We start from the raw sequence: 14,747 nt of genomic DNA, 5'->3' as shown, positions 1-14,747 counted from the left end.
AATTTTAGGCAAACAATTGGGCAGACTACTTCAGTGAAGAGGACGAATGGTTAATCAAAGCAGTACAGCAGAGAAATTCATTAAAAAGCAATTAGAATGGCTGAGCGCTTTGCTTCTGTCTTCTGACACACAAGGTCAGATGCGCGCACACACACTCACACACACATGGAGCATCTTATGAGAGGTTGAGGGAGCCACTGAGCTGAAGCAAAAACACTTGAGGTCTGCATCTGTTTGTGTGACACAAACCCAACCAATATAGAGAAATGAAAGTTCATTTATCAGGAGAAGGGCTGGATGTATGTGTCCAGTGTGATCTTTTATACTGGTTAGACGCAACTCTCACCTCCCTTAGGGTTTGAATGTACATGTTTGTAGGTTGCAATGTGACTGTGTGTGCTCTGTACAACAGTTTGCGTCTGTACGGCTGGTCTCTTTCACACACACAAACACACAATCATCACAAAACAGCTCAGCTAGGAGGAATTTACTGAAAGAGGTTTGTGTGAATGAGGCAAAACTAAAGCCTCAAAACATCCCATCTGCCCTCTTTCGTCGTTGTTTGTTAAGGTATGTAGAATTGAATGAAAATGCACTGTTCTATAAACACATGCCCTCCCTTACCACCGCCGATGTCTTGAATCTCCATATGAACCAAATCAGGATCCACATCCACCCCCGTCACAGCCCTTAAACAAAGCATACAGTTAGTAACACTCTAAGAGAATCAAACAAGACTGATTCACACACAGAAGGACACCTTAAAGGGATAGTTCACCCAAAAACTTTGTCATCATTTACTCACCCTCATGCTGTTTCAATTACTTTATTTAACAGAAAAGGGAAACTCTGAAAGCTATCTTCTCACACAAAGACCTCAAATATAGTGCATAACTATTTTTATGATACTTTATTGTGCTGTTGTGCTTTTTAAAACTCCCTTTATTTTAATCGCATACAAAAGATTGACCAATGAACAGCTTATATTTCAGAGTGTTCTCTGACAGCCTTCAGAAATTCGCTTTTTGTGTTCCACAGAAGAATAGTCATAAATCACACACACACACACACACACACACACGCACACACACACACACAAAGTTCTTGGTTTCAAGGAATGCAGACAGCTCACTGTTCTTTTGTGTACTTTTGTGTTAAAGAAAATAGTTACTAAACTGCTTAGTGAAGTTCTAGCTCAGTAATCCTCCCCAACAGCTACATTATCTTACAAGTGTTTTAACAAGAATTTATTTAACAAAAAAAGAAATAAATTGAGTTAAAAAATTGAAGCATTTAAGTTAAAAAAATAAAATAAAATAAAAAATAAATAGGTTTAATAAAAATAACTTTAGTTTAGGGTTAAATTCTCACTATTAGTTGCTTATTATCACGCATATTACAAGGATATTAGCCGTTTATTAGTGCTTATAAAGCACATATTAATGTCTTATTCTGCATGACTATATTCTACACCCCTTAATCCTTCCCAAAACCTAAACTTTACAGCTAACTATTAATAAGCAGTAATTAGGAGTTTATTGAGGCAAAAGTAGTAGTTAATAGTTAGTTATAGTAATAGCAAGTTTTGGTTCCTTGCCACTGTCGCCTTTGTCGCCTTTGTCTTTTGGCTTGCTTAGCATTTAGCATTCAATATTCAACAATATTACTGACCACACGATACTGACCACCCTCCCAGACAACATCCCTGTCCATTAAAGCCACACTGATTTATGCTCTCTCCTCTCCAGACCGGGGACATGCAGACGGGGAGGACAAGAGAGCCGCAACCTACAATATGAACGGATTCTGTCACGTCTTCTGAGGCAATTCTCTAAGATGTTTTAAAGAGGTTTAGAGACAGCAGAGAGGGAAGGGGTACGACCCTTATCAAACCCCCTGCAGCTGAGGAATAGAGTAAAAACAGCTTCAGATTTACAGTGTCATTGTAAAACCTCCAGCCAAATAAAACGTGCCGGATGGGGTTTATTATGGCAGATGCTGACAGGGAGCTGACTTTTTCATCTTTTATCACTATCAACCACACACAAACTGAACAGAACTGTACTGCTTTGTAAGTGAATCTGGTCAAGTGTGCTGGGAGGATGGCACATAAGCGGGAGAGAGCGAAAGATCAGGAAGGAGAGATCAAAAAAAGAGAAAGAGAGGGTCAGACAGAATGACTGGATGGGGTGGAGAAATAAATCACTTCTGTCCAGGATTTCAATCCCAGCTGTGGTAGCAGTGAACCATAACCAAGGAGTGAAGAAGTGGAAAATAAAAAAGGGTTTGAATTCCACCAAGAAGGTGGAAGAAGAGAAAGAGGGAATGGAAAAGATTAAAGAGAAAGTCTTAGAGGGCCAGTAAACCAAGTAAACCAGTACTGACTCCTAGAAAGACCTTTCTTTCTTCCGTGGAATTCAAAATAAGTTATTAATTGCTGAATGTCCAAGTTGCTCTTTTCCATATAATGAAAGTAAATGGCGATCACAGCCATCAAGCAATATTTTCAGTGAATAACAGTTCTCTATAAGGCGTCAGAAACCATACAGGCCCATGTTTACAATGTTTCTTTGGTGCTTCTGGAGCTTTACAGCCCATGGTCCCATTGTATGGTAGACATCAATTAAGACATTCTGCTAAACATCTGATTTGATGTTCCACAAAATGAAGATAGTTTTACAGGAGGTTCTCTTTAAGAAGTGTAGAGTGTCTTTTAAAAGAAGAAAAAAAGTCACCAGAAAACTCTGTCTTTAGTAACACGCTCCTGTAGCAGAGTCCATTTGTGACCCAGATCGGTGGAGATATACAGCTGAAAAACAGAGAAACATAAATAAATCACAAGTTATACATTGATTTTCAGGCTGGATTAGATTAAAGCACACTTCGCAAATTCTCAGGATCATGATAATTAGATGAGCGATTCATTGTATAATGTATATAACGATTAGGTTGTGGGAAACTGTAAAGCAATTCAAATGTTGAGTGTGTTTGTGTGTGTGCATTTGTCTCTAATTGATCATCTCTATAATGAGATTATATTGATCAGCACTTGCTTGGAAAATACACACCAAACTGCACCATAACAACACAAACACACACTCATAGCCAAAACAGCCAACCTGCCATGTGCTTTTTCATTGTCTTTTCCGTTTAATCTCAGAGATGATAAATGCAGCATGTTGCAAGCAGTGTCTAAGTGTTTTAGCAATTCATCAACCGCACACACACACACACACACACACAAACAAACACCCACACAAACACCCACACGCACGCACATACAGACACACACACACACACACACACACACACACACACACACACACACACACACACACACACACAGTTTCTTGCCTTGTTGTTCACCCAGCCGTTAACAATGTAAACATACTCTTTAGTGAGAGACAACCATGGCCTGAAGGCCAAACAGTGCTGCTCATAACTCTAATAATGAGGATGCCAATATGCTGGAGAGCAAAAAGCATTACCATAAACACAGCTGGGTGAGAAATGTGTTGAGAACAGTTGGTCAAGTCATCCAGCCGAGACCTAAATCATTAACACTAAAACAACCACAAAGACTAATTCGGGCAGTTGAGCCTGACAAGAAAAGCTACAAACATGCAGTTGCATTAAGACATATTATGATCTTGTGAGCGACCGGTTTGAAGCTGCCAAAAAACACGGACTTCAATTGGAGTCTTTAATAGTCATTTTCTTGACTGTATTATTCTGTGTTGGCTAACACTTTCATGACTGACCTTCGCCTCCTTGCTGTAAGCCAAAAGTTTGTCTTCCTCGGATGGATGGAAGAGGAGTGTTTCCACGGTGAAGGAGACAGGCTGCCGTTGAAAGGATGAACCCTCATCTGTGCTGATGAAGAGCATCTGGTCACGTTCACTGATGCTGGAGCTCACCAAGATCACCTACAAAACACACAATATCTTTAGTGACTACATGTCAAGATGTATGTTGGTTAGTTAGTTTACATATATTAGACAATGAAGCATGGTTGCCTGGACCCAGATTTGTCTGAAAAAAACTAAAAAACTAAAAAAACTAAAATAAACTAAATTATAAAAGTAAAAAAATAAGCATTAAAACGTATTAAAACCTTTTAATAAACAACATTTTTGTACATTTACAATTTAAATATACAGCTATTTGCCACATAGTATTTAGATATTACATATTTGAAATATTGTATTAAACGTTAAACAGACAAGATTCACATCAATATTTACAGTATAGTCAGTTTAATTCTATAGTTTAGATATTATTATATACCCAGTCCCAGTCAAGATCATCAATTTACTGTAGAGTATGTGATATTTTTCTGACACAACGAATTTAACCGAATTTGACCCAAAGTTGTGCGAATTCACTGAACAGCCTGAATTTTTTTGTAAGCTTCACTTCCTTTAAACACCTTTGAGTGGCGCTGTTGTTTAACCATCTGCGCAGTGAAGTGTCTCTGACGGGAGGCAAGTTCACTACCTGCTACTACCAGCACAGAAAAACAAGCTGGAATCCTCATGGGGATTGCCAAACAGAGAGACCCTCAAAGAGATCCCTGTGAAACAAGTTATCCATCCCAAAACAAAGACTCTGGGGGAAAAAAGGAAAGAATCTCCTCTCTGTAAAACTTCCCTCTTAAAGCAATAACTCGCAGAGTTTAGCACAGAGCGTCCTTTGTGGTCTGTGGATAAAAGCCATCAAACAACATCCTGCGCCTGTCCCAGAGGAGTACGGCGAGCTGGCAGGGCTGGAAGAGGCTATAGAGGCCAGTACAATAACATGGGGCAGAATTTAGTGGTCAATGGCACTTTAAAAGCGCAATCACAAGTCTTCAACGATGTCTGACTGCCACTTTGTAATGAGGTTTTAGTCAATGTCTGTAGGTCATGTAATCGTTTATGAGATAATCTACTTAAATATCTCCAACCGGATCCTCTCTCACAACATGCAAGTTACATAGTGTCATTAAGAATTAAGCTCTGTACGTCCATTTATGATTGGATGAAAGACACTGTGGACAGCTTGGAGGATTTAAATGAGAGAGCAATCATCCCGTTCTTTATTGCTCTGAAAGTGCTGCAGTTGTAATCAAAATTATTCGACCCCCATTGCAAATTTTACATTTCATTATGGCTCAGCTCAGTTTCACCAGGTGTGTTTGAGCTAGGTCACATGAAATATCTGAGCTGGATAGGTTTGTTGAGTGTCACGTTTGACTGCATGTTAGAAATAAGTCAAAAGAATGGTCCAAAAAGTTAAAAGAAGATATCATCGCCCTTCACAAACAAGGAACCGGATGCAAAAAGATAGCGAAGGTGCTAAATATTCCTAGTGACACCATTGGAAGCATAGTTCTCAAGTTCAAAGTTAAAGGAACAGTGGTTACACTTCCTGGATGGGGCAAAACAAGGAAGCTATCAACGGCTGCAACCAGATTTCTGAGAAGGCAGGTTCAGAAAAACCCTTGAGTGACTGCAAAAGACCTGCAGCAAGACTTGGTGGGAACAGGCACTGAGGTTTCAGCTTGCACAGTAAGGCGCGTACTAAATGCATGCAGTTTCCATGCCAGAACTCCACTACTGACCCAAAAGCACAAGAAAAGTCGGCTCCAGTTTGCTAAAAATCATATAAATAAGCCACAGAGGTTTTGGGATTCTGTTCTGTGGAGCGATGAAACAAAACTGAAACTTTTCTGCCCTATGGATCATGTGGTATGAAATTGTTGTAAACAGAGCAGTCTGCGAAAAGGACAAACATGTCCGTGTGCAAATTTGTGTGGAACTGCTTTTACTCAATGCAGCTCGACTAATTTTGCTTTCCACCCAATTTCATATGCAAATTGGCAGTTCTGATATCCAGTCTGTGCTGAGTGGGAAAATGGGAAGCATAAAGAGATGAAGAGGAGAAGAGAGTGAGAGAGGTCTGTTCTGCGCACCTGAGCTCAGCCACTGAAACAAAAGACAAATTTGAAGAAAACTGCAAATTTTCAAAACTCAACCAAACAAAGCCAAGGGGAGAATTGTGGAGCACTGTTTGAATGCTGAAAGCTTCTCCTGAAACAACCAAGACTTGTTCAGCTTTGCACTCCAGCGTAGCTGTCCCTGATGCACCTCTCAAAGAGAGAAAGAGATAGGATTCTCCTAGAAGAGATATGGTCAAATGTCAGTGGCACATATGAAAGGCAGATCACAATTCTGTCATCATTTAATCTACCTCAGATTGTTCTAAACAGAAACTTGTATCATCCTTTTAAACCAATAAACCTGGTTGATAAAACTGTTTTTAAAAACTGATTCATCCACAAATCTGCCCAATGCTCAAGTTCAACTCTCCGACTGAATCCAGACTCAGTGGTTTTCAAGTTAACAGCTCACTGTAATGAATATTATCATAAAGGGATAGGTCACCCACAATTGAAATGTCATAATTTACTCCCTCTCATGTGATTCCAAACCTGAATGACTTATTTTGAGGAATGCTGGTAACCAAATCCTTTTGGTTACCTTTTACTTACACATTTCTTAAAATATCTTCTTCTATGTATCACAGAAGAAAATAAGTCATTCAAGTTTGGAACAACATGCCTGAAGTTTCATTTTTGAAACGATAAATCCCGTTTGACATTTGTTCTAACTACAGTAAAAAGGCCACCATACAGACTTTATCAAAGAATCTTCAGAATATTTTTTATTTTTTATTTTTTTGTCAGAGTTAGTACTGGTTGCAGGCAATGTCTTAATTGTTGGTCATTTAATTATATATGTAGATAATGAAAAAGATGCATGAAATTGGTATTTATAGACTTTCTAAACTCTATTGGAGTTAGACAACGTGTGAGGGCCCACTCATTGTCATAATCATACTTAAGATTTAATATTGACAACTAAAGATTTAAACTAAAGGTTGGTTGTTCTTTACAACTTAATAAAGATCCAGTGATCCATAGATATTGACATGCAGCCAGGAATCGTGTTTCCTGACATTTAATATGCCTGATTTCGACGCCGCTTTTTACAATATGTGACCCTGGATCACAAAACCAGTCACAAGTCGCACGGGTAGGCTATATTTGTGGCAATAGCCAACAATACATTGTATGGGTCAAAATTATTGATTTTTTTGCACCTTCAGATTCCAGATTTTCAAATAGTTTTATATCTGCCAAATATTGTCCTATCATAACAAACCATACATCAATGGAAAGCTTATTTATTCAGCTTTCGGGTGATGTATAAATCTCATTTTCATAAAATTGACCCATGTGACTGGTTTTGTGGTCCAGGGTCACATATAGATAGGTCTGGGGTGTGACGAGATCTCGCGAGACTAAAATGTGACGAGATTTCTCGTCGAGTGAATATCGCCATCATAGACATAATAGAGAGTAGACCAATCAAATCTACTCTCTATTATGTCTATGATCGCCATGACGTGAGGGTGAGGGTGAAATTAGCACAGAATATGACACCGCTACATTCACAATTCACATTACATTATGATGCCCACCGCGGCACCGCCTTCACTGTCGTTTTGATGTTTTCATAAAAAAAAAAAAAAAACCTTGTAAACTATTAAACGTCTGCTCTGCTCATCCAGCAGAAGTTGCGTGTCACGCACAGTAAAGACGGAATCACGGCTCACTGATCGCATGACGATGGTGGATGATTCGTTGCGCAACAGAGCCTAGACGTGTGATAATGTCTTATCTTGTAGAATGCACGTTCAGCACCGCCGCTCCCTTTACACAGAGTAGCCTACGTGCGTTTGCGAATCCGAAAGTGAAACTGGAGCTCCCTGATGCGCGCAAATTAGGTTGCATACTAGTCTGTCTCCCAATATCAAAACTATCTCTGGACCGTGCAGTTGTGTCTCTGGTCTCTGTTTTGGTCTCTGTTTGTACTTTGACAGGGCTGCCAACTCTCACGCATTGAGCGTGAGACTCACGCAATTGACACTTTTCACATGCTCTCACGCCACACATCCATTTTCTCACGCACAGAAAAATTGCGGACCAAAGAGGTAACCTAATTTTAATATTAAACTAATTCTCAGCTCTTAGATTTCGTCAATTTTATTACGAAATTCAGACAAAAATACGTTTGGCGCTTGTAAATGTGACGTGACAGATCGCTGAGCGCCTCAGTTCAAGAGCACGTGAACCGATCATCTGTTACTTTTTTATTTAAAGATGCAGTACAACTTACCAAAAGTATACATAATATCGACCAATTAGTGTTTTTCAACCACGGAAAGAGGTCAATATAACAGCAGGAGAACAATTATGTCACATAACGTTACATTTACCTCAGGAGAGCCATTTAATGCAGGTTAACTGAATAGAAAAAATAGCTAGAGAGGAGATTTTGCTGAGCACTATATTACATATTTATTATATTTTTACTTATGTCATTAAATAATTGTTATTATAACAAAAACTGCATTATATTTAATTTAATTTGTTATTTTTAACCTTTAATAATACCAGCAGATTGGGCCCTCTATGTTTACAGCATTAGGTGAGATTATTTTTTTAAATAAAATTTTAAATAAACATGTATCCAAATTAGTCAATATTGAATCAAAATCGGAATCAAATCACAAGTATGGAATTGAAATCTTGAAATTTTTGTCAAGCAATAATAAAAACTGTATCCTACCAGTCAGTGTACAATGCTGAACGCAAAACATGTTGTCACTAAACTTCATAAAATTCTATGTAGTTACCAAATGTTTTGACAATCACAACATACACCACACCCCCCCCCCCCCCCCCCCAAAAATTCTCACTCCAAGCTAAACTCAAAAGTTGGCAGCCCTGACTTTGAATATTGAGAGAGTACTGTAACGTCTAAAGAACGACAGACAAGGGAGGCTCCGTTTCTGAACTTTTAATCGGAACGCAAGAACAACTGTACACAAACGCACCAGCCTAACTCACTTGCTCGTTTCTCTCTATCGGGCCTTTTCCGAACTCGCCGCATTAACCCTATAACTGCCGGTGAAAAATAAAACAGAAATTTCACAACAATTATAAAGAGTCTGTGTGATACAGTATTTTGATTATGGTTGCATTTTAACTTATTGTTTGCACTTAATAAGACTAAGAGAAAACTGTTATTTATTATTTTTTTATTGCTATGTTCAATTTGTGGAAATGAGATTAATTAGGTCACACACAGCCTCAATCAGAAGTTCTGGAAGCTCATAATTCATGTACAGTAAGGTCTGAAGAGACTAATGTGAAATCATACAGGAGAAAAGCCAGTCAGGTTAGTTTGTGGCAAAACCTTTTACAGTGCTTGTATATTGCTGTCTTTCAATGCATTTGATAATTCATACTCGTAAAGTAGAACTGAAATGACATTCATTAGAAGATTATTAGTTAAAACATTTCAAAATGCACCTGCAGACTATTTTTCCAGTCATGAATTTTGTCATTGAGGATTTCAGTAAAATATTGTGCAAAAATCTCATCTCGTCTCGTTCTCGTGAACCCAATCTCGTGTCTCGTCTCATGAGATAAGTGTCTCGTCACACCCTCTAAATCCATGTGATCACTTATATCAATGTTATATATCGTCATATCGTCCAGCCTTAAAACTTGTATAGTTTTTTGACAGTGTTTATTATAAAAAGTCAAATTATGCAATATCAATGCTAAATATTTAATTGATGAGTTGTCAATACAATATCTAACAATACAATATATAGGGTATGATTTTACACCTTAATTTAGCATATTGAAACAAAATGATAACTGCAAATCCACCTTTCGCTGCCTGGAGTCCATTTGTTTCTATGAATTGCAGCGATCCATTTGCTTCTCTGTTCTGCAGCTTTCGGCAGTCTGTAAAAATATACCTCCGATTTCTTGTGAAATCTAGTTGTACAGTCAATCGCAAAGCTCTTTCCTGTTTTAGATGTGTCTTGTGTGTTTTTGGCGGCATTCGCGCTGAAAACAAATGCTGCCGCTCAGTCTTTTTGCCCCTTAGTGGGCGTAACGGTGACATCATGTGCATACACTCTATACTCCATTCAGTGTTACTCCATTCAGCCAAGGCCGCAAAACAGTGGCGTGCACAGACCTCCTCCGGGGCAGGGGCGGAATGACCAAAAGGGGCACTTTTTAAAAAACATTTATTTTTTAAATAAATCACCTGTATTTAAAGCAGTACCCGTCTGTCTGTTGTGTTTTTATATATTTTAATGACTTCCTCACAATTATTTGGAATATCTCGCTCGATGGAGAGCAGCATTAGGTCAGAGAGCCTCTCTTCATTACCAATGAAAAGATGTTGATACAATTAGAATGCATAACAAATCAAACAAAAATAGGGAAATGATGATAATATTACTAAATATTATTTACTTTACCAAACAAAACAGAGAATCAAGTAGATAATTATAAGGAATTCGTGTTTAGTTATGTTGATGTTATAAATTGTTTGTATGTATTCATTAAAGTGTTAGCTATCATGAAATCAGTAACACTTTACAATAAGGTTTCATTAGTTAAATTTAAGATTAATAAATGGTGTAGAAGTGCAGTTCATTATTAGTTCATGTTAACAAATTTAACTCATTAGAGTTACAAATGATTTGCTCTTATCATCTGATCGTGATTGTATTAGTGTTACTGGATCTTAATGCTGCATTTGATACCATCGACCACAACATTCTTTTGAATAGACTCAAAAATGATGTTGGCATTAGTGAAATTGCATTGGCATGGTTCGAATCGTACTTATCTGGGCTGGATTTCCCGATAACTCTACAAAGCGCTACAAAGACTCTAAAGGTATAACTTAACTAAAGGTATACCATTTATAGTCGTGTTCCCCGAACTATACCTTAGGAGGTTGCTTAAGATATACCTTCTTACGTGCGACGTTACCAGGTGCTGTCCATGGCGATGGTGCTGAATTGGTTGATATTGATGGCTCGACAATCAATTATTCACTTATGCAGGGGCTGCTTCACTGTGTTACGTGAGAAAGCAGTATTCTTTATTAAAGAAGCACTTCAGAAATAGTTGAAATTGCATTTAATAGGACATTTAATTGGATATTATAAAAAATAATGCAAATTGCAAACCAAATCCAACCCTGGATATTTTATATAATTTTGGAATGAGTGCGCGAACCCGCTACCTCTTGCTCAAACGTATCATGCCCCAACCTGCTACACTAACTGGCAGTATGCTTTCAGTGGCCTTTGAAAGAGCTCTGCAGACTGCGGCATCTTTAATTTAGCACAACTATTCGCTGTACCGTTGCCATAGTTTGAGCAAACTCCCCACCGCAATCATTCCCTTTAAATAGACTCCTAAGCTTTTACTGGCTAATGGTTTGCGAGCTAATGTACCTTTGAATAATATAATTAAAAAGCTAACAACAATCAGTGTAATGACAATTTTATTCTTTGCATGAAAACACTTGAATTAGCCTATAATTTAACACTGGGTGTATTACAACTTCAGAATTATATTCGTATAGACTGAGATGTAAAAAAACTGTTTTTGCATTGGTGGCCACTAGCGTAGTGAACTGTCAACAGTGATAAGGTATAGCTAAGAGTGGTCCAGACCAACCTTCCGAACGTATGACTTACAGAAGGTATACTTAACTAAGAACATTCCGGGAAACAAGTAATAACGATAAGGTACAGTTTAAGGTATAACTTAAGAATGACGTAGCGTTAAGAAGGTTTCGGGAAATCCAGCCCTGATCATTACCAATTTGAAGCAATAAATGAAGAGGTGTCATATCAATCACAAGTTCAGTATGGAGTACCACAAGGCTCAGTACTAGGACCATTGCTTTTCACCCTGTACATGCTACCCTTGGGATAAATTATTTGGAAGCATTGCATTCGTTTTCACTGTTACACTGATGATACTCAGCTCTACATTCTACATATACCAATTCACGGAATGCATGTTTGATATAATATTATATGACTAGTAATTTCCTACAACTAAATTCTGAAAAAAACAGAGGTTTTAATTATTGGACCAAAACCTCCGCAAGTAATAATCTAGAATACTCTCTTACACTTGATGGCTGCTCTGTACGTCTTCGTCGTCGGTTAGGAACCTGGGTGTCTATTTGATAACAATCTTTCATTTGAAAACCACATTTCTAGTATTTGTAAAATCAATATCAGATGCAGAATAGTTAGTTCATGCGTTCATGACTTCAAGGCTAGATTATTGTATTATTTGTATTATTATTGTGTTATTGTTCCTTGCCACTGTCGCCTCTGGCGTGCTTAGTGTGGGAAACTTAATATTCAACAATATTATTGATCTGACTGCACTGACACTGATGAGAACTGAACTGAGCTGGACAATGACAATGAGTTTTCTGCAGAGCTGCTTCAAATTAAACTATACTTCAATAATTGATGTTCTTTACAACAAAACTGAATCAACACTGAACTGACTTCAGCTGAAAAAAGACACTTTTTCTCTTTTTAGAGCTGCTTTACAGTCAAATTGATCTATGTTTGCATCATTGAATCATTATTTTCCTGTTGATCACTGTAAAGCTGCTTTGAAACAATCTATATTGTATAAAAATAAAGGTGACTTGACTCCACTTGACTTTTAAATTAATTTGTATCCTCAGAAAGCTATTGGAAGACATCAAAAGTATTTAAATATAGCGAATGAGTGATATATACTGTATACAGATATGATCACTGTTTCATCATTGTATGGCCAAAAACATGTGAAAAATACATCCTTTTGCAAAATAAGCAAAGGGTGAGTAAATCATTTTTGGATGGAATATCCCTTTAAGATAGTTCCACTGCCAATAGGCAAGCTTGTGACATCACACACATACAGAGACTCTCCCTCTCTGCTTCTTTCTCTCCACATATGGAATATGGAAATATTCTCCCACACACATCAAACACTTTGAATAGGCATTAAGCATCTATTATGTCTAGGTGATAGCGTGAAAGTGCAGAGGCCAGTGAAGAGACTCCCTTTTCAAGGGAGACAAAGGCATTGTGTGTTTCTCTGTGCTTGTGTGTGTGTGTATGCATGATCTTTCCACTGACCCTTCTCTAAATCCAGGTCTCACACAGGTAATTTGTCAGGAGCATGCTTGGGGTGAAAGCACTGTTATTAAGTCCCTCCTGCCTGTCATAATGGCTCAGCTCAGACTAAAGAACAGCCCACACACATCAAACACCTACACCAGGGACAAGGACCCATGAAAACACTGAGGACAAAAGGAAAGAGGCATTACAATGCTCGCTCTATGAGCATGATCACAGCTTTGCGCTTAAGGCTATCTAACTATTTATTTATTTTTGCTCTGTAGGTGCAGTTCTTGGCTATATGCTGTTTCTTGGCTCTCTGATTATGACCTAAGGAAGGTATAATCTTGTACACCTTGACTGTTGGCAGAAGAATGGTAAAAACTATCATAAGCATGACAGTTAGACTTAAGTGTTAAACTGTTAAGTGGAGTTAATATGTATATTGTATGGGTGATCAATGGATACATTTTATTACACCATGTTCTATACAACAACAATCACTTTGTCTACCCTGAAGAAGAGACATGACACAATGTCAGCCAATCAGAAGATATTCAATGTTCAATTTACTAGGGGAGTAGGGGTGTAAATTGGATGTTTCATCACGATACAATCTGACAATGATTCTCTTAGCCATCGATATAATATTTGGCAATAGGCCTACTTCAAAACATAGCGCAATACAATTACAATTTGATTAGATTCAGTGGCCGCTGATTGATGTATCAATATTACGATATTATGTGCCTATTTTCACAACCAGTTGCAGTTTTATTAACACATTGCAAAAAATGCAACCAAAATATAACTTTTACATTTTTTAGATATACAAATCCTTTGTCCAAATAGGAAAATCCACAGCAAAAAATACACTTCAGTCTTTTAAATAATATATAAAAAATAAGTAATCAAGGTGCACATGAGATCATCATTTGTCTGATGACAGCTCATCAGTGGCTTTTGATAAGCAATGACAATAGTCAAGAAAGACGTTAAGACCCTCTAAAATTTACAAATATAGTATCAGCATTAGTACATACACCACAAAATGAGGTATTAACCTAACAGTTGTTGAAAAAATACATTTATTTAAAAAATAAACTTTGTTAAAACTTATCAAATATTTGACATCTTTGACATTTTAATCAATTTGATCTCTTTCGAGAAGTTTTTCTTTAGGACAATATATGCAGATGTGGCTAACATGAGAGTGTTCATCTTAAAAATATATATTCCTCTTTTTTATGCATAGCATCTATATATCATATTGTTAGTCATTTGATTGATACATTGATTCAAATCAATCTATTGTTACATCCCTGTAATAAACAGTTATGAGGAGTGTGATTTTGGACTGATGAGTTTTCATACTGGGCGGAACAATGTAGCATGACACTGCATGAATAGAAACCATGTGATCAACAAAATGTCCTGTTGCTTGTCACGGTCACAGCTGATAACTGGAGAAAAATAGTTACACTGAGATAGCTTTTACATCGTTTTGCTTAATAATGTGTATAACTGTCTTTAATCATATTAAAGCATGTCTTTAGGAAAAAAAATCAGTGATGTCTTTGTGACCATAAGCTCTTCAAACATGATTATTATTTGTTGATTTTTTTTACATATCAAACCTGGACTTAGACTGAAACTGGTATTAAGGTCAAGTTTGATAT

At 37.4% G+C, this 14,747-nt stretch overlaps 1 protein-coding gene across 4 annotated transcripts in view; it reads right to left on the bottom strand.

Moving 5' to 3' along the window:
• sorcs2 (sortilin-related VPS10 domain containing receptor 2) overlaps positions 1-14,747 on the bottom strand; it is a 187,712-nt gene that overhangs the window by 27,465 nt on the left and 145,500 nt on the right. For all 4 annotated transcript variants that reach the window (XM_079865607.1, XM_079865608.1, XM_079865610.1 and 1 more), the window contains exons 4-6: positions 3,762-3,926; positions 2,736-2,809; positions 625-689 (exon numbers count right to left, since the gene is read on the bottom strand). In XM_079865607.1, coding sequence (XP_079721733.1) covers positions 625-689; positions 2,736-2,809; positions 3,762-3,926 — 304 coding nt within the window. The remainder of the gene's footprint in view (positions 1-624; positions 690-2,735; positions 2,810-3,761; positions 3,927-14,747) is intronic.

The sequence above is a fragment of the Squalius cephalus genome (genome assembly GCF_949319135.1).
Source record: "Squalius cephalus genome assembly, chromosome: 3".
Classification (NCBI taxonomy): Eukaryota; Metazoa; Chordata; class Actinopteri; order Cypriniformes; family Leuciscidae; genus Squalius; species Squalius cephalus.
This window is presented reverse-complemented; position numbering and strand designations above follow the sequence as displayed.